This window comes from Indicator indicator, chromosome 2, assembly GCF_027791375.1.
Source record: "Indicator indicator isolate 239-I01 chromosome 2, UM_Iind_1.1, whole genome shotgun sequence".
Lineage (NCBI taxonomy): Eukaryota > Metazoa > Chordata > Aves > Piciformes > Indicatoridae > Indicator > Indicator indicator.
In genome coordinates this window covers 65,092,298-65,113,002 of record NC_072011.1, presented here as the reverse complement: position 1 = coordinate 65,113,002, position 20,705 = coordinate 65,092,298, and the positions used below count along the sequence as shown (strand labels likewise).

The following is a 20,705-nucleotide window of genomic DNA, read 5'->3' as shown; positions in this document are numbered from 1 at the left end:
ATGCACAGACATGGCACTTTGGGACATGGTTGGGTTGATGGTTAGACTGGAGCTTGGAGGCCTCTTCCAACCAAACCAATTCTATGATTCCATGTGCAGTTTTAACTTCCTGTAGATGAAGTCAGGCTCCCAGAAGTTCTTTAAGACCTTAAAACTTCATGGCCATAGAGAGGTGAATTCCTTATTTTGCTACAGTTCCATTTAATATGAGGCCACAGTGCTTAGATGATGTCAGACTAAGTGTTAGTAAGAGCTGCCTCAGTGAAGGAGCTGTAGAAATAGCCTTTGAAGGGCTGTTCACACTGCAGTAGTGAAGTCAGACAATCATCCTTGCTTTCCTTTTGGCCTGTATTCATTTATCTTTTCCCTGCTTGGTGCATTTGCTGGAGTGAACTTACTGAGCATGTGTTGCCACCATCTTCTTCCTTCTCCTCATAATAGAAGTAGACAAAGGGAATCCACAGAAAGACACAGAATAGTATGATGGAGTACAAGGCTAGGAGAAAGAAGTTAATTAAGTGAACAAGGTGACACTGGCACTTCATCTACTGCAGAGTCATTTGAAATGGAAGAACCAAACCTCAGTTTCCTCTCAAATGGGAAAAAAAAATAATCAAACCTCAGGTTCCTCCCAAAAGGGAAGAATCAAACCTCAGGTTGCTCCCAAAAGGAAAACATCAAACCTCAGTTTCTTCCCAAAAGGAAAACATCAAACCTCAGTTTCTTCCCAAAAGGAAAACATCAAACCTCAGTTTCTTCCCAAAAGGAAAACATCAAACCTCAGTTTCTTCCCAAAAGGAAAACATCAAACACCTCAGTTTCCTCTCAAATGGGGAAAAAAAAAAATAATCAAACCTCAGGTTCCTCCCAAAAGGGAAGAATCAAACCTCAGGTTGCTCCCAAAAGGAAAACATCAGACCTCAGTTTGTTCCCAAAAGGAAAACATCAAACCTCAGTTTCCTCCCAATCCAGCTCTTGCTCATTTCAAACATGGAAATATTAATAAAATTTACAAGCTATTGCTGTTCGGGGGACTCCAAAGGGTTTATGGAATTAAGCCTTTCAGATCCATCTTCAATTCAGCAATGATAAGAAGACTAAAATTAATCATCTGCATGCAGGAGATAAAGAGGACTAGCACACAGGGGGAGAAGTAGCATAGATGACAGTGAATAAAACCAAGCTATGCCACCTCTCACACAACCAGTTCACCAGACAGTGCAGAAAATACCACAAATGTGAAGTTCTGTTGATGCCAGGACCCCACAGGCTGTTCTACTATTGCTAAGTGTATTGCAGATGGGAGGCACAGCTCTGCTACGAGGACCTCAGCTCACAAAGCAGAACAAGCTGTAGCAATGGAGTTTCATTGCTTAACATCTCTCTGCTCTGCCCTGGTGAAACCACACCTGGAATACTGTGTCCAGCTCTGGGCTCCCCAGTTCAAGAGGGACAGAGATCTGCTGGAGAGAGTAAAGGGACTTGAACATCTCTGCTGTGAAGAACGACTGAGAGACTTGGGGCTGTTTAGTCTGAAGAAGAGAAGGCTGAGAGGGGATCTTAACCTCTACAAATATCTGAGGGGTGGGTGTCAGGATGAAGGTGCCAGGCTCTTTCTGCTAGTGCCCAGTAAGGACAAGGAACAACAGGGACAAGCTGGAACATAGGAGGTTCCAACTCAACATGGGGAAGAATTTCTTTACTGGGAGGGTTATGGAGCACTGGGCCAAAGAGGTTGTGGAGTCTGCTTCTCTAGAGACTTCCAAACCCCACTTGGATGTGTTCCTGTGTGGCCTGTCCTGGGTGATGCTGCACTGGCAGGGGGGGGTTGGACTGGATGATCTCTAGAGGTCCCTTCCAACCACTGCCATTCTGTGGTTCTGTGAATTCCAGCCTGTAGAGTTGTAATTCTCCTCGTGGGTTCTTCACTGAAGACATTGGGGAATGCCCAGGTAGAGACTAATACCTTCCAGGCAGTTCACAAGGCTATCAGGTAGTCACCTCCACCTCAAATGAGGAACAACCAACTTGGGTTGCAGTTGTCTGTGCCACAGCCATTATTTGAAGCTATTAAACAGTCACATTCCCTTCTAATTTATGCCTCCCTACAAGAACTGAAGTTCTCAGCCAATACTGACCTGTAACAGATGGTCTGTATTAAAAACCTGAAGCTCTAATAGCATGTTCTGTATCAACCCTGAGACAAGATCTGCATGCACAACAAGATTCAGCTTGAGACTCATTCCAGAGTCTTCCATCCATCATGAATATTCTGCTGGCACTTAGTCCTTCAGCTCACCTTAAATATGCTCTCTAGAAGTTGCAGGGCTTCCAAAGAATTACAAGACAAGATCTAATGCTACAACTAACCCAGCTTAGGAGGGACATATAACTGCTGAAGCAGGTACAGGAGGCTGAAGAACCTCCCCCATGGGGACAGGCCAAGAGAGTTGGGGCTGCTCAGCTTGGAGAAGGCTCCTGGGACACCTTATAGAGGCCTTCAGAAGCTGAAGGGGGCTACAAGAAGGCTGCAGAGGGACTGCTTGAGAAGGCCTGCAGTGATAGGACAAGGGACAATGGTTTGAAATGAACGAAGAGCAGATTTAGATTGGATGTTAGGAACAAGTTCTGCATCATGAGGGTGGTGGAACACTGCAAATAGGTTGCCCAGGGAGGTAGTTGAGGCCCCATCCCTGGAAACACTCAAGGTCAGGCTCAACAGGGCTCTGGGTAAGCTGATCCAGCTCCCTGATCAGAAGTTTCCTCCACGACACAGGACTTCTGGTCTTCCGGATGGCTTCACATAGTAGTGCACTGCATAACAACAATGCTGCTGTCTACAACAATGCTTTGCATACCCCCTCACTCCTCCTGCTGAGAAGTAACAAGCAACTTCAGGAAACCTAAGGGTTTTTTTTCTTCCCACATACATTATTCTTAGATCTAATAGAAGTTTCTTAAAAACAATTTTTCATCAAGAACAGACACGTTGTTTTCCCCAGGGGTAGCTGAGGAATAGAAAACCAGACTGACTCTCAACCAGACACTTGTTGGAAGCAGAACAGTTCACACCAAGTATCAAGACTTTAACAGACCTTCAATATTCTCAGGCACACTGCAGCTCTAATTTCACACTTATTAGGAGAGTGTTTCTATAGAGGTAACCCCAGAGTATTTGTCAAGTACAACCAGAGCAGTCTTCCACAGTACTCTCCTAGGACCACAACACAAAAACGTGGAGACACATCTGACTCGTTGTCAAGGGCTGGCTGTGGTAGGATGAGAGAATGGATAGAAACTGCAAGAAGGGAGATTGAGACTGGAGATTAGGAAGAAATTCTTTCCAGTGAGGGTGGGGAGACACTGGAACAGGTTGCCCAGGGAGGTTGTGGGTGCTCCATCCCTGGAGGTGTTCAAGGCCAGGCTGGCTGAGGCCCTGAGCAACCTGGGCTGGTGGGAGGTGTCCCTGCTCATGGCAGGGGGGTTGGAACTAGATTAAGCTCCCTTCCAATCCAAACCATTCTATGAATCTATGACTTGCACCTATTAATTTGTAGAACCCCAAATCCTTGTGTCAATGGCTAACACTTTTAGGAAGCACACAAAACTTCAGGCAAAAAAAAAAAAAAAATCAGCCAAGTTATCCTAAGAATTGTTTTGGTTACTCCAAACTTTTTCTAACTGTAGCTGTACTTTTTTTTAAAGTAAAAACAAAAGGGAAGTAAAATCAGTCTAGTACAGACTTTGAAGCACAGCTGAAGAACAAATTCCCCACAGAGAAACGGATTACCCAGGGAGGTCGTGGATGCCTCCTCCCCTGGAGGTGTCCAAGGCCAGGCTGGTTGATCCCTTGAGCAACCTGGGCTAGGGGAAGGTGTCCCTGCCCATGGCAGGGGGTTGGAACTGGATGATCTTTAAGGTTCCTTCCAACCTAAGCCATTCTGTGAATCTATAAATGTATCTGATGGTGCTTGCCACACTGTAGTTGAGAGACACCTCACACATGCAGGTCAGGAGCTCTCATTCTACCTCACAGGGAGACTGGGATGCACCAATGGCATCCTTTCACTATTCACAAAACCTCAGAAGGACACTGGACACCAAACTGACTCCAACAGGTAGGATTTGCTCACTAGAGAAAGAGCTACAGAGCACAGCTCCAGGTTACTGCCAATTGTCTCAGCCTGATCCTTCGTGGAACAGAGGAAAGTGCTGTTGGATGGTTTCCAATTATAACCCTTGCTGAAAAGGGTTTTCCTTCCAAACATGAGCTGACATGCTGCTTTGGAGCATCTGCCAACCACTGATCATTCTTCAATCACTCCTGCACTGGCAGACACCTTCTACTACAGTTGGCTTTATGAGCATTAACACAATAACCAGTCTGGCTTCAAAGCAGTCAGCAGAGTGGCTGCCTAAGCAAAGCTTTTAGGCTACTGAAGCCCCACTTCAAAACACACTCAATTCCAGCTTCACCCTGAAAGTTCTCTCAGTTGCCATTCTACCAGCCCAAAGCCATTCTACTTTTGTAACAATCTAGCCAAAAATCCAGCTGGGTATGAGAGAGAAAGAACATTGTGGGGAGTAGTGACTTGGAAAGTCCAAAAAATCCACAAAGCCCAAACCAAGCAAGCCCAAGCAGCCCTCCCAGCACCACCAAGCAAGCCCAAGCAGCCCTCCCAGCACCACCAAGCAAGCCCAAGCAGCCCTCCCAGCACCACCAAGCAAGCCCAAGCAGCCCTCCCAGCACCACCAAGCAAGCCCAAGCAGCCCTCCCAGCACCACCAAGCAAGCCCAAGCAGCCCTCCCAGCACCACCAAGCAAGCCCAAGCAGCCCTCCCAGCACCACCAAACAAGCCCAAGCAGCCCTCCCAGCACCACCAAGCAAGCCCAAGCAGCCCTCCCAGCACCACCAAGCAAGCCCAAGCAGCCCTCCCAGCACCACCAAGCAAGCCCAAGCAGCCCCCCCAGCACCACCAGCAAGCCCAAGCAGCCCTCCCAGCATCACCACCAAAACCAACCCCAAACAGCCCTTCCAGTATCACCATCAAGCAATCCCAAACCAAACCAGTGCCATCACAAAGCATCCCAAACTCAACCCAAACCACCACCCCCACCAAGCTCTCCAACTGAACCCAGCACCCACCACCAAGCAACCCCAACTGAACCCAGCACCCACCACCAAGCAACCCCAACCTAAACCAGCACCCACCACCAAGCAACCCCAACCTAAACCAGCACCCACCACCAAGCAACCCCAACCTAAACCAGCACCCACCACCAAGCAACCCCAACCTAAACCAGCACCCACCACCAAGCAACCCCAACCTACAGCCTCCAAACTCCTGCCACAATTAGAAAGACTTGAAGGACAGTGACCTCAGTGTACCAACAATTCATACTATAAGTTGCCAGTATAGCTACAGGAGACCAATAAGTTCCATAAAGTTATCACTGCATTGTCAGGAGAGATCCAGAAGTACTGATATTTGTGTCCTTAAGCACAGAAGGAGGTTTCAAAGATTCATAAAATGGTTTGGGTTGGAAGGGACCTTGAAGAACATCATGGGCAGAGACACTTCCCACTAGGCCAGGCTGCTCATGGCCTCATCCAGCCTGGCCTTGAACACCTCCAGGGAGGGAGCATCCACAGCCTCCCTGAGCAAACTGTTTCAGTGTCTCACCACCCTCACTGGAAAGAATTTCTTCCTCATCTCCAGTCTAAATCTGCTCTCTTCCAGCTTCAATCCATTCCCCCTCATCCAATCACCCCAAGCTCTTGTAAAAGTCCCTTTCTGGCTTTCTTGTAGCCCCTCTTGAGGTACTGGAAGGCTGCTATAAGGTCTCCTTCTCTTTTCCAGGCTGAAGAGCCCCAACTCTCCCAGCCTGTCCCCATAGTGGAGGTTCTCCAGCCCTCTGATCATCCTTCATGGCCTGCTCTGGACCTGCTCTAACAGTTCCACGTCCCTCTTATGATGGGGGCACCAGAACTGGACACAGTACTGCATGTGCGGTCTCACCAGAGGAGAGGGACAGAATCACCTCCCTCATCCCTCTGGTCTTTTGATGCAGTGTGATTTCAATTCTGCTCATTCTCTTTTATCTTAAAAAAGGCAACAATAAAACATAGCAACATCAAATACTTTTATGAGTAGAAAAAAAAATCATTTAGCATTACAAGCCTGGAAGAGTTGCTTTATTTATTCCTTTTCAGCTTTCATGTTACTGTGCTGTAGAAGAGCAGCAGGGGAATAGACCTAATGGTGCAGGAGAGGCATTAAGTTGTGGGGTTCTTTTTAAAGCAATGATGGAGACTTCTGCAACAACAAATTACCTCTTACTGTTCACTTCAGTGTAGCTCTAGTTATAACAACATGCATCAATTCCTCAAATTAAGATCACAAAAGAAAAACACTTTGGAAAGCATCTTTAAATCTCTACCACCATCTGGAGGACAGATGAAATAAAAACACTAGTCTGACAATATTTCAAACAGGCTCCTCCAAATTGCCTTTTGGTTTTGGCCTCTTTTTCCAATTTAAGATAAAACTTGTGCCAAGAGAATGAGTTCAGGATTTTTTAAAGCAAGGATGTGTTTTGATAACTCAGCCCAAAACACCTGACTGAAATTCATCAAGTCTCACAGCTCTGTAGAAAATGGTTCATAGAAGAGCTTGTTCCACATTCACACATTGCATCAGGTTGGAAGGGACCCTCAAAGGGCATCTTGTCCAACTCCCCTGCAGGTAGCAGGGACACCTCTAAACTAGATCAGGCTGCACAGGGCCACATCAACGATCTTCAATGTCTCCAGGGATGTGGCCTCAACCACAACCCTGGGCAGCCTGTTCCAGTATTTCACTACCCTCATTGTAAAGAAATTCTTCCTTCCTCATGCCCAGCCTTGAACACCTCCAGGGAGGGGGCACCCTTGAATCAACTCCTTGATGCTCCTTTACAGTAGCTCTTACTTGGAATATAGGAGTTGCTGAGTCTGAGCACTTGAAACAGAAGAGTTACACTCAGAGCTGCATGAGCTTTACACACAGTAGGCAAGTTTCACACTGCTGCATGTGCTAAGTGCCATAAAAGACAGAGCAAAACCTTCTGTTTGCCTTAATAGGCCTCTAAACACACACAGAGGAAAGATACTTAAAGTAAATGATATGACAGAAGCCATTAGCCTCTTCATGGGTTGGCCTTCAGCAGATTTGCATTTTTAGGAGATTCTTGAATGCAAAAAAATTCACTGGAGGGCACTAAGTGTAGGACTAAAGTTGAACCAAAAAAAGTGATAATTCAGAATGACCTCTCAAAACTTCCTGCCTTCATTTAAAGGTCCTACTAATTGGAAACAAAAAAAACAAAAGGAGAAATTAAAAATACTTACAGTAGTATCCATAAAGCACAGTGTCTTCAATTTGTTTTGAAACATTAGCATCAGCCCAGGCCTAGCAATAAAAGAAAGAAGCACTTAGCACCACGTGAAAGTGAAGAACATTTCATTCAGCTGCATTCAGACAGACCTGAAAAATCTGCTCAGTGATTTAGACAAGAGGATTGAGGACACCCTCAGTGAATTTGCAGATGACACAAAATGAAGTGGGAGTGGTGAGCTGCAAAGGGATCTGGGCAGGCTGAGGTCAGCTGTATGAGGTTCATGGGTTCTGCACTTAGAATCATAGAATTGTTAGGGTTGGAAGGGACCTCAAGGATCATCTACTTCCAACCACCCTGAGAGGCAGGGACACCTCACGCTAGATCCAACTGCCAAGAGCCACATCCAGCCTGGCTGCAAAAACCTCCAGGGATGAGGCTTCCACCACCTCCCTGGGCAACCTGTGCCAGTGTCTCACTACCCTCATGGGGGAGAATCTCTTCCTAACATCCAATCTGAATCTACCCATTTCAGTTTTGCTCCATTCCCTTCAGTCCTATCACTGCCTGACACCCTAAAAAGTCCCTCCCCAGCTTTCTTGTAGCCCCCTTCAGATACTGGAAGGCCACAAGAAGGTCTCCTCAGAGGCCTTCTCTTCTCCAAACTGAACAGCCCCAACTCTTTCAGCCTGTCCTCATAGGAGAGGAGCTCCAGCCCTCTGCTCATCCTCATGGCCCTTCTCTGGACACCTTCCAGCACCTCCAGATCCTTCTTGTAATAGGGTCACAACTTGGGTCACAACAGCCCCATGAACGCTCCAAGCTCAGAGAAGAGTGACTGGAAAGCTGCCCAGCAGAGGAAGAGCTGGGGTTGGCTGAACATGAGTGTGACCAGGTGACCAAGAAGGCCAAGAGCATCCTGGCTTGGATCAGGAATAGGGTGAGCAGCAGGAGCAGGAAAGTGATTGCTCTCCTGCACTGGGTGCTGGTGAGGCTCTGCTTCGAGTGATGTGCTCAGTTTCAGGCATTTAGTATAAGAGAAGGACATAGAGGTGCTGGAGTGGGTCCAAAGAAGGGCTGTGAAGCTGGTGAAGAGTCTGGAGAGGGGCAGCTGAAGGAACTGGGCTTGTTTAGTCTGGTGAAGAGGAAGCTGAGGGGAGACCTCATCGCTCTCTACAGCTCCCTGAAAGGAGGTTGGAGTGAGGCAGGGGTTGGCCTCGCAAATAACTAACAACAGGACAAGAGGTAATGGCCTCAAGTTGCACCAAGAGAAGTTTAGGTTGGACATTAGGAAGAATTTCTTTATTGGAGAGTGATCAGGCATTGGAACAGGCTGCCCAGGGAGGTGACGGAGTCATCATTCCTGAAGGGGGCCTACAAGAAAGCTGGGAAGGGACTTCTTACAGGGCTTGTCATTACAGTACAAGGGAGAATGGATTGAAGCTTCAGGAGGGGAGATTCAGATTGGAGATCAGAAATTCTTTACAGTGAAGGTGAGGAGCCACTGGAACAGGTTGCCCAGGGAGGCTGTGTGTGCTCCCTCCCTGGAGGTGTTCAAGGCCAGGTTAGATGAGGCCTTGAGCTACCTGGGCTGGTGGAAGGTGTCCCTGCCCAAGGCAGGGGGTTGGAACTGGATGGTCTTTTGAGGTCCCTTCCAACCCAACCCATTCTATGAATCTATGAAGCTCAACATTTGCTTTCTCAGTTCTCTCCTCAGTGCCTAAACTGCCAAGAAATTCAGCCCTTGATGCCACACCAGAAACATTTCATTTTTCTATTATCTCAGAAAAATCAGCAGCACCTTTCATGCTGTTACCACAGCAAGAACTCCAGCATGCCACCTCACATTAAGCTTTTTAAAGTTCACTGTCTAAAATAAATTAGATGATCATTCAACTGGAAGTTGAGTAGAAAAGCACACATGCATTTTGTCATCTACTCTGCAGGAAGAAAGGATGGGGAAGAATATAGTTTAGCAAAATAGACAGAAGCAACACTTCAAGTGTCTGTCAGGTACACAATAAGCCCAATCTTTGAATGCTGTCAAGCCCAAGAGCATTTCAACTTATAAATTCCTAGGCATGCGTCTGAAAATACATCACACAAAAAAAAAAATAGAAAAAAAACCCCACAACAATAAAATTGGTCCTAATAAGTTTAAAAGGCATACACAGAATATTCAAGTGTTTATCTCAATTGCATAGGGATAAACATTAAGGAAGTGCATTGCTTTAATTATGCCTGAGGGAAACACAAGACTGAACTGAGCAGGTGGCACTATTTACTTGCAAGGAAGTATTTGAAAGAGGCATCTCCTGTGGGCAATGAAGACATTCCAAACCCAACACCACACAAGAACAAAAAAGAAAAGCCACAGTGAGACCCAGTTTCAGCAGCACAGACACTTTACAGGCAGAGGCAGCTAGAAACTGAACTACAGCAGGGCTTCAGTGCCAAAAATCTGCTTCTCAGGTGTCTAGCAACAGAACAAGGGGGAATGGTTTGAAGCTGGGGGAGAGTAAGGTTAGACTGGAGCTTAGGAAGATGTTTTTAGTACAAGGGTGGTGAGTACAAGGTTGCCCAGGGAGGTTGTGGATGCCTTCTGCCTGGGGGTGTTCAAGGCCAGGCTGGATAAGGCCTTGAGCAATCTGGGCTAGTGGAACGTGTCCCTGTCTATGGCAAGGTGGTTGGAACTAGATGATCTTTAAACTCCCTTCCAATGTAATGTTTGGATGAAGGCAAATCAGTGGAATGCTTATCTAGGACCATGTATAGATAATAGGAAACAGGCCAAGGACGACTAGCTTGTTCCTGCAGATTTGAGCAGAACAACAGGAAAAAACAACCAAGAGAGGAGGAGTAGAGATGAAAACTGCAACTAAGAGGAAGACCCCAGCAGCAGCCAGCCCACTGCCAGGGGACACTGCTGTGTACAGATGGAGCTGAATGTAAATGAACAGGAAATACCATGAATGTGTAGTATCTAACTGTGTACTAACTCTGTAAAACTTGTGTTCAGGTCCACACCTTTAGAGGTGAAACTCCCCCCTGTGTGTCCAATGCTGTGTCTAGCCCTGTACATAAATTATTAAAGAATACCTATTTAACAGCCTTGGCTGTTAAGTTTCTCTATTTCTCTGTATCACTTCCAACCTTAATCATTCTGTGAATCCATGAAAGTAGGAGAATATTGAAAACAAACAGTAGCAGTGAAAACTGAAATCCAGTTCAAACAACAAAGAGAGCTGTGGTGTTAGGAATGGATTTAGGAAGGGCAGGTCCTGCCTCACCAACCTGATCTCCTTCTATGATCAGGTGACCAGCCTGGTGGACGTAGGAAAGGCTGTGGATGTAGTCTACCTGGACTTCAGCAAGGCCTTTGACACTGTCCCCCACAGCAAACTCCTGGCCAAGCTGGCAGCCTGTGGCTTGGACAGCAGCACTGTGCTGGGTTAGGAACTGGCTGGAGGGCCGAGCCCAGAGAGTGGTGGTGAATGGTGCCACATCCAGCTGGCAGCCTGTCACTAGTGGTGTCCCCCAGGGATCAGTGCTGGGCCCCATCCTGTTCAACATCTTTATTGATGATCTGGATGAGGGGATTGAGTCCATCATCAGTAAATTTGCAGATGACACCAAGCTGGGAGCAGGTGTTGATCTGTTAGAAGATAGAAGGGCTCTGCAGAGGGACCTTGACAGGCTGGACAGATGGGCAGAGTCCAACAGGATGGCATTCAACAAATCCAAGTGCCGGGTGCTGCACTTTGGCCACAACAACCCCATGCAGAGCTACAGGCTGGGGTCAGAGTGGCTGGAGAGCAGCCAGGCAGAAAGGGACCTGGGGGTGCTGGTTGACAGCAGCTGAACATGAGCCAGCAGTGTGCCCAGGTGGCCAAGAGAGCCAATGGCATCCTGGCCTGCATCAGGCATAGTGTGGCGAGCAGGGAAGTCATTCTGCCCCTGTACTCAGCGCTGGTCAGGCCACACCTGGAGTACTGTGTCCAGTTCTGGGCTCCTCAATTTAAGAAGGACTTTGAGAGACTTGAACATGTCCAGAGAAGGGCAATGAGGCTGGGGAGGGGTCCGGAGCACAGCCCTGTGAGGAGAGGCTGAGGGAGCTGGGGGTGTTTAGCCTGCAGAAGAGGAGGCTCAGGGGTGACTTTATTGCTCTCTGCAACTACCTGAAGGGAGGTTGCAGCGAGGAGGGGGTTGGTCTCTTCTCCCAGGCAACCAGCACCAGAACAAGAGGACACAGTCTCAAGCTGCACCAGGGGAGGTTTAGGCTGGAGGTGAGGAGAAAGTTCTTCACAGAAAGAGTAATTGGCTGTTGGAATGTGCTGCCCTGGGAGGTGGTGGAGTCACCGTCCCTGGAGGTGTTCAAAAAAGGACTGGACATGACACTTGAAGCCATGGTTTAGTTAGTCATGAGGTGCCGGGTGACAGGCTGGACTTGATGATCTCCAAGGTCTTTTCCAACCTTGTTGATTGCATGATTCTGTGATTCAGTGCTAGCTCCCAGTTTACCAAAACACACTGGGAAGCAGAAGACATTTAAACACTTTGCCAAGTAAAACATCCTCTTCCAGCAGAGACATGCTTCTCCTGAATCACAGAATGGTCTGGGTTGGAAGGGATTTCTTAAGGTCATCCAGTCCCACCTCCTCTGCAGTCAGCCAGGACATCCTCAACTAGATCAGGCTGCCCAGAGCCCTGTCCAGCCTCACCTTGAATATCTCCAGGGATGGGGCCTCAACCACCTCCCTGGGTAACCTGTTCCAGTGTTCCCTTCCCTCACGGTAGAGAACTTGTTCCTAACATCCCATCTAAATCTGCTCTTCCCTAGTTTGAAGCCATTGCCCCTTGTCCTGCCATTGCAGCTCCTTGCAAACAGTCTCTCTCCATCCTTCTTGTAAGTCCCCTTCAAGTACCCAAAGGCTGCTCTTAGGTCTCCCTGGAGCCTCCTCTTTCCCAGGCTGAACACCCCCAGCTCCCTCAGCCTGTCCTCTTAGCAGAAGTGCTCCAACTCCCTGACCATTTTCGTGGCTCCCCTCTGGACCTGCTCCATCAGCTCCATGTCCTTCCTATATTGAGGGCTCCAGACCTGGATGCAGTACTCCAGGTGAGGTCTCACTATAACAGAGCAAAGTGGCAGAATCACCTCTCTGGATCTGCTGGCAACACTGCTTTGGATGCAGCCCAGGGTGCCATTGGCTTCTGGGCTGCAAGCTCACACTGCCTGCTCCTGTCCAGCTTCTCACCCACCAGCACCCCCAAGTCACACCTGCACGAGTCCATACCTTAAATGTTCCATTTGGATTTTTCATGTATGAAACCAAGAAGATGTCCACTGGCAGCAGTGCTGAAGAGATGAGAGCAACAGCCAAGGCAAAGATGGCAGTGATGGTGGAAACGACTTCGCTCTCCCGCCGGCTCTGATACTTGCGCACATAAACCCAGCAGAACACCAGAATAGCCTGGAAAACACAGGGGAAGAAAGGTAGAACCCAGCCTGCCCTGCCCTGCTGAGGCTGCACCTCCATTACTGGGTTCAGTTTTGAACCCTGCACTCCAAGGAAGACATTGAGGGGCTCCAGCAGGTACAGAGAAGGGCAACAAAGCTGGGGAAGGGTCTGGAGAATAGGGCTGGGGAGGAGCATCTGAAGGACCTGGGAGTGTTTAGTGTGGAGAAGAGGCTGAGGGGAGACCTCATTGCTCTCTACAGCTCCCTGAAAGGAGGTTGGAGCCAGGTAGAGATTGGTCTCTTCTCTCTAGTATCAGGTGATAGGATGAAAGGAAATGGGCTGAAATCGTGCCAGGGGAGGGTTAGGTTGGAGATTAAGAAAATTTTCTTTCCTGCAAAAGTCATCAGGCATTGGACACAGGCTGCCCAGGGAGGTGGTGGATTCACTGTTCCTGAAGGTGTTCAAGAATCATACACTTGTTAGGGTTGGAGGGGACCTCGAGGATCATCCAGTTCCAACCCCCCTGCCATGGGCAGGGACACCTCACACTACATCAGGTTGCTCAGAGCCACATCCAGCCTGGCTGCAAAAACCTCCAGCAATGAGGCTTCCACCACCTCCCTGGACAACCTGTTCCAGTGTCTCATCACCCTCAGGTTGAAGAATCTCTTTCTAACATCCAATCTGAATCTACCCATTTCTAGTTTTGCTCCATTCCCCCCAGTCCTATCACTACCTGACACCCTAAAAAGTCCCTCCCCAGCTTTCCTGCAGCTCCCTTCAGGTAGTGGAAGGCTGCTATTAGGTGGTCTCAAAGCCTTCTCTTCACCAGACTGAACAAACCCAACTCTCTCAGTCTGTCTCATTAGGAGAGGAGCTCCAGCCTTCTGATTACTCTCATGGCCCTTCTCTTGGACACATTCCAGCACCTCCAGATCCTTACTGTAATAGGGGCTCCAGAACTGGACACAGTACTCCAGGTGCGATCTCAGCAGAGCGGAACAGAGCTGTGGACATGGCACTTTGAGACTTGATTTAATGGCCATGGTGGTCTTACGCTGATGGTTGGGCTCGATACCCTTAGAGGTCTTTTCCAGATAAAACTACTCTCTGATTCTATAACACACTTCACCTGAGCCCTAAGCACTGGAATATTCTGGTTCTATAACACACTTCACCTGAGCCCTAAGCACTGGAATATTCTGGTTCTATAACACACTTCACCTGAGCCCTAAGCACTGGAATATTCTGGTTCTATAACACACTTCACCTGAGCCCTAAGCACTGGAATATTCTGGTTCTATAACACACTTCACCTGAGCCCTAAGCACTGGAATATTCTGGTTCTATAACACACTTCACCTGAGCCCTAAGCACTGGAATATTCTGGTTCTATAACACACTTCACCTGAGCCCTAAGCACTGGAATATTCTGGTTCTATAACACACTTCACCTGAGCCCTAAGCACTGGAATATTCTGGTTCTATAACACACTTCACCTGAGCCCTAAGCACTGGAATATTCTGATTCTATAACACACTTCACCTGAGTCCTAAGCACTGGAATATTCTGATTCTATAAGACGCTTTACCAGAGCCCTAAGCAGTGCTACATTCTGGAACACACTTCACCTTAGACCTAAGCAGCAGCATTACGCTCACCTCACATAACTCACTCTTTGCACCTTGGCTAAGCACAGGTTGAGCAACGCTCACCCAAGAGCCAGGCTACAGCACGAGCCCGGTCGGAAGGCAAACCCACCCCACACCTTCGGCATCGCTGCCGAGGCACCGACCGAAGCTGCGGCGAACGCCTGCTGCAGGGCAGGTGGGAGGGCACCGGCTGAGAGAGAGGTCAGGAGCGAAGCCCAGACCGAGGAACAGCCGGCCCAGACGGGGCTACCGAAGAGCTACGCGGGGAGCAAGCCGGCCTAGACGGGGCTACCGGAGGGTAACGCGGGGAGTAAGCCGACCCAAACGGGGCTAAGGGAGGGTAACGCGGGGAGCCTGCCGGCCCCAGGGCGAGAAGGGAGTGTGCGGCCGGATCAGGCGCGCAGAGCAGGCGAGCCCCGGGCGCGTGAGAGCCGTCTCTCACCAGAAGCACCAGGCCGAAGAGGCACCATCCCGTCAGTAGGTCCGAGGTGGCCGCCGCCATCTTGATTTCCGTCAACACTGGCGCGACCGCCCCCATAGGCGGGTCCGTTAACGGGGCGGGCCGCGCGTCTCCATGGGGACGGCGGGTAACGGCCGCCCCGAGCGATTGTGCCTGTGACGGTGACAGCTTGGGCTTCAGTGACGAGCTACCGGCTCCTGGCTCGGGCTAGCGTGTTCCCGCTGTCGGTGCAGCGAGCACCGGTAAGGGGCTGGTAGCAGGAGGCTCTCCACAAGCGGGCTGTCCGCCGCCTTGCGGCGTGCTTGAGAGGCACGGCTGGACGGGAGAGGCGATGAGATCCTGGGGTGCTGCTGCGGGTCCAGAGAAGGGCAGCAAAACTGGGGAAAGGTCTGAAGAACAGGGCTGGTGAGGAGCAGCTGAGGGAAGTGGGGGTGTTTAGTGTGGAGAAAAGGAGGCTCAGGGGAGATCTCGTTGCTCTCCACAGCTCCCTGAGAGGAGGTTGGAGTGAGGTGGGGGTTGGTTTCTTCTTCATAATAACAAGTGGTAGGGCAAGAGGAACCGGCCTCAAGATGCAGAAGCGAAGGCTCCCCAGGGAGCTGGTTGAATCCCCACCCCTGAAGGTGTTCCAAAGAGGCAGAGATGAACTGAGGGACGTGGTATAGCCCCAGCCGTCGTAGAGTTAAATAGTGGCTGGATTCGATGATCTTTAAGCCCTTACCCAACCCAAAGGATTCGATGATTCCCCAGGAGCCGGAAGCCGCTCCCACGCTCGGGTTTGCGCCGTCCCGCGGCCGAGCGCAGCGGCTGGGGAGCAGGAGCGGAGGCGGTCAGGGCGCATCACGGTGAGCCCTCTGCCCTGCTCGGTGAGCCCCGGGGAGGGGACACGGCCGGGTTCCCTCACCCCTGCTCACACCTGGGCGTTTGTCTGTTCCTCCCCTCCCGGGGCTGCGAGGCAGGGACAGGGCAGCCTCGGCCGGTGGGGACTCGTTCTTAAGCGGCAGCGGGAGAGAAAACCCGGGGCTTGGAGAAGGATAAAAGCTGCCCTAAGAGGGATCAAACACTTCCAGTTTGTTGATTGCTGCTGTTCTCCTTAGAAGGGCAGAAGCTATTTCCCTACATCTCTTACAGCTTCCTCCAGGCGCCTGGCAGCCGTGCAGGCTTCGTCTCCGTTCCGTCCCTAGGGGAGGGATGTTCGCGGGGCGGCGTGGGCAGTGCTCACGGGATAACAGACAAGTAGGGGTCTAAAGACCATCGAGTCCAACCCTTCTGTCAGCGCAGCATCTCTCAGAGTAACTCATACAGGAACACGTCCAGGCGGGTTTGAAACGCCTTCAGAGAAGCAGCCTCCACAACCACTTCAGGCAGCCTGTTTCAAGGCTCTGCCACCCTCACAGTGAAGAAATTTGTCCTTATGTTTACATGGAAGGACAGTTTGTGTCCATTGGCCCTTGAACCATCCCTGGACACCACAAAGAAGAGTCTGGCTCAGAATAAGTCCAAACTATAAAACAAAAAGTCTTAGGTGCTCCTTAAAAGTCAATTCCACAAGTTTGTTGTTACTAAACTATTCACGTGGTAAAATGACAGAGTAAAAGAAGGGGAGTGATATTGTGGAAATTCAAACATATGAAACCAGATCCAGCCTTCATTTTGACCAGGAGAAGGGATTAGTATCATACTTGAACTACATAGTGTACATAGCAGCAGGGAGCAGGTGCACCTTCTCGCTTGACTGAGCTGCTTTTGTCACCACTTGGTAATCCCACAAGTTCCAAGGGGGCTCAGAGCTCCTGATCTTATTCAATGCTGTACCTTAAAACGTGCTGATTAGCTCTGTTTTTTCTGTTATATGTTTTTGTTTTGGTTTGGTTTTGTTTTGTTGTGGTTGTGTGTTAGAAGAGAATGTAGCAAAGCTTTGGAGTAGTGCCAAGCACAGATACAGGTTGGTGAGGAGTGGCTTGAGAGCAGTCTGGAGGAGAAGGGCTTGGAGGGGGATCAGGTGATGACAAACTCCCCATGAGCCAGCAATGGTCGCTGGCAGCCCAGAAGGTAGCTGTGTGCTGGGCAAGAGGAAGGAGGTAATTCTGTTCCTGTGCTCTGGTGAGACTCCACGTGGAGACTTGCTCTCTCTCATACAAGAAGGAATGCCAAGGCTGTGCTTGCAGACCTGCTTTATGTGCCTGGAATACTGCATCCAGTTCTGGTGTCCCCAGCATAATAGGGATATGGAACTGCTGGAGCAGGTCCAGAAAAAGGCCACAAAGATGATCAGAGGGCTGGAGAGGCTCCCCTATGGCGACAGGCTGTGAGATTTAGAGTTGTTCAACCTGGAGAAGATAAGGCTCCAGAGAGACCTTACAGCAGCCTTCCAGTACCTGAAGGGGCTACAAGAAAGCTAGGAAGGGACTTTTGACAAGGGCTTGTAGTGATAGGACAAGGGGCAATGGATTGAAGCTGGAAGAGGGCAAATTCAGATTGGAGATTAGGAAGAAATTCCTGACAGTGAGGGTGGTGAGACACTGGAACAGGCTTCCCAGGGAGGTCATGTCTGTCTCCTTCATGGAGGTGTTAAGGCCAGGTTGGATGAGGCCTATGAGCAACCTGGGCTGGCAGGAGGTGTCCCTGCCCATGGCAGGGGTTTGGAGCTGGATGATCTTCAAGGTCTCTTCCAATCCAAACCATTCAAAGAATCTAGGAATCTATGAAACTGGCTTTAGCAGTAGAGGACAGAGTATATCATGGTCTTGTGTTTCAAGGTGCAATTATTCTTTGTGTCAATGGGGCTTAGAGTCCAGTAAAACCTGTAAGTAACTTCTGTAAACAGAAAAAGTCAGGGATTTGGAATCCCCATCTTGGAAAACACGCTGCTCAAGGAGATATGATAGAATTTTAGAAGTTCTGGCGCAAGGAACAGTGAATAGAGAATCATAGAAACATAGAATCATAGAATGGCTCAGGTTGGAAGGGACATCAGAGATAAAGAACAATTAGCTGGGCTCATGTCAAGAAAATTGGGCACAAAAGAGATTAAGAAGCAGCAAGCTGGGAAGGAGACTACTTCATATGATTTAACATCAAAAAAAAAAAAAAGATATCCTTATCTTAGGATGATTTGAATACCAGGAGTATGTGCATGTTAAAAATTAATAGAGACATTCATGGATGAGAGGTCTGTCAAGGAGTATTAAGGACTCTGATAGAGAAGCAACCTCCAAGCTCTGAAGGTCCCAGAAGCAGTCCGGATCTGTTGGGAAGCTTCTTCAGCTTTCCATGTTCCAAAAGGTTTGCTGTTGGCACCAAAAGGTCACTACAAGGAGCTGCACAGTTCTTCGATCATTTCAGTTAGTCCAGCTCAGGATAGCTAGGTGCAGGATGTCAACAAAGGTGTTCATATGATACAGTCAGAGGGTTATCTTGATAACACAAGTGAATTTCTTCTGGCCCAGAGGAGTGACTCAAAGCCATTTACATTATTTAAACCTAGCATATGGGCTGCATAAAGAATTCTGAACATTAAGAGCTGTCTAGCTGTACAGGAAAGGTGATTTTATGTTACAGTGAACAGTTGAGCCTCATCTCTAACCAAGCAAATAGACCTCAAAGCCATAGCTAGGAGCATAGAAGTTCCATTTGGATTCAAAATGAGGGAAAAAAAAGGGTAGGTTTAATGCTTTCACATGGAAAGAAAGAGCTGATGAATCTAATGTCACAGAATTACAGAATGGTGAGGGTTGTAATGGACCTCTGGAGATCATCTAGTCCAACCTCCCTGCTAAAGCAGGTTCACCTAGATCAGATTGCACAGGAATGCATCCAGGTGGGGTTTGGAAGTCTCCAGAGAAGGAGACTCCACTCTGATTTCTTCGGTTCAAGAAAGACATTGACAAACTGAAGCAAGTTCAGGAGAAGGTCATGAGAGTGGCTGGGTCTGGAGCTCTTGCTTTGTGAGGAGAGGTGAAGGAGCTGGGCTGATTCAGCCTGGGGGAAGACATGGATTTGGGGACTCTAACAGCAGGCTGGCAGGGGGATTGTTCAGACAGTGGATCCAGTGGTGCGTGGCAGGAGGAGGGGCAGCAGACATAAGCTGGAATAGAAGATCCAACAGGATACATGGAAGGAAAATAAAGTTTAAGGATAATTAAGCAGTGGAGAGGGTGGCTCAGATAGGTTTTGTAACCCCTGTTCTCGGAGGTTTTCAAGACATGACTGATAAAACCTGCCCAGACCAGTCTGGTCTGGATTCATTGTGACCCTGCTTTGAGCAGGTTGGACGAGAATCATAGAATGGTCTGAGTTGGAAGGGACCTCAAAGGTTACCTAGTCCAACCCCCTCTGCACTTAGCAGGGGCATCCTCAACTAGAACAGGTTGCCCAGAGCCTCACCTTGAATATCTCCAGGGATGGGGCCTCAACCACCTCCCTGGGTAACCTATTCCAGTGCTTCACCACCCTCCTGGTAAAGAACTTGTTCCCAACATCCAGACTAAATCTACTCTTATTTAAAACTTCTCCCCAAAACCCTTTGTCTTTTCCATGAGACTTCTTGTAAAAAGGGAGTCTCCAGCCTCCTGGCAACCACCCTTTTTGTACTGGTCCATGGCAATAAGGTATCCCCTAAGCCTTCTCTTCTTAAAGCTGAACAATCCCAGCTCTCTCAGCCTTTCCAGCCTTCTGATCATTCTCTTGACCTTTCTCTGAACACTTTCCAACTTGTCCACATCTTTTTTCTACATCAGGGACCAAAATTAAACACAGTGCTCCAGGTGTGGTCTGACAAGTGCTGAGCAGAGTGGGACAGTGACTTCCTTATCTATGTACATAGTGAGGAGCAACCTCATAGACTCAGCACTGAAGGTCCTGGTGTGTGTAATGCCAATTTCACAAGACTCAAAGGAATGTTGGGGCTTTAAGCTGCTACTAAGATTTAATGTTCCCTGTCCCAGGTAATAAAAACAGCAGAGACAGACACATGGGGGCTGACCATGAGCCAGCAATGTGCTCTTATAGCCAAGAAGGCCAGTGCCATTCTGGGGTGAATTAGAAGGGCTGTGGTTAGTAGGTTGAGAGAGGTTCTCCTCTGCCCTGGTGAGGCTACATCTGCAATATTGTGTCTGGTTCTGGGCCTCTTAGTTCAAGAAGGACCTCAGGGAACTGCTTGAAAGAGTCCAGCACAGAGCCACAAAAAAGATGAAGGCAGTGCAACATCTCCTTTACGAGGAGAGCCTGAGGGAGCTGAGGGCTCTGTAGCTGGGAGAGGAGGAGCCTGAGAGGTGACCTCATTGCTGTTGATAAAGCTGTGCAGGGTGAGTGCCCAGAGGCTGGAGCCAGGCTCTGCTGGGTGATGCCCAATGCCAGCACAAGGGGCAGTGGTGGAAGCTGAGGCATAGGAAGTTCCACGGAAACAGGAGGAAAATTTTTTTTCCCTGTGAGGGTGACAGAGCCCTGGAACAGGCTGCCCAGGGGAATTCTAGAGATATTCAAACCCCACCTGGAAGTGTTCCGGTGTGATCTGCTCTAGGTGATCCTGCTCTGGCAGGGGGCTTGGACTGGATGAGCTTTCAAGGTCCCTTCCAACCCCTAACATTCTGTGATTCTGTGATATAGTGACACTTTTTCTTCTGTGTTGTGTGACATTTTTTCTTCTGTGTTGTTGACAAGGATTTAATTTAACAAATGTAGCCTGTTGACAAGGACTCAATCTAACACATTTACTCTGTTTCAGTTGTTTTCTGTGAACAGAATGTCTTTGTCTTTGG

General features: G+C 48.8%; 1 protein-coding gene across 1 annotated transcript in view; it reads right to left on the bottom strand.

The window, feature by feature from the left end:
- LMBRD1 (LMBR1 domain containing 1) overlaps nt 1–14,991 on the bottom strand; it is a 68,208-nt gene extending 53,217 nt beyond the window's left edge. Inside the window, exons 1-4 of the mRNA XM_054395271.1 lie at nt 14,932–14,991; nt 12,672–12,848; nt 7,391–7,451; nt 399–496 (exon numbers count right to left, since the gene is read on the bottom strand). Coding sequence (XP_054251246.1) covers nt 399–496; nt 7,391–7,451; nt 12,672–12,848; nt 14,932–14,991 — 396 coding nt within the window. The remainder of the gene's footprint in view (nt 1–398; nt 497–7,390; nt 7,452–12,671; nt 12,849–14,931) is intronic.
- Nucleotides 14,992–20,705: the final 5,714 nt, after the last annotated feature.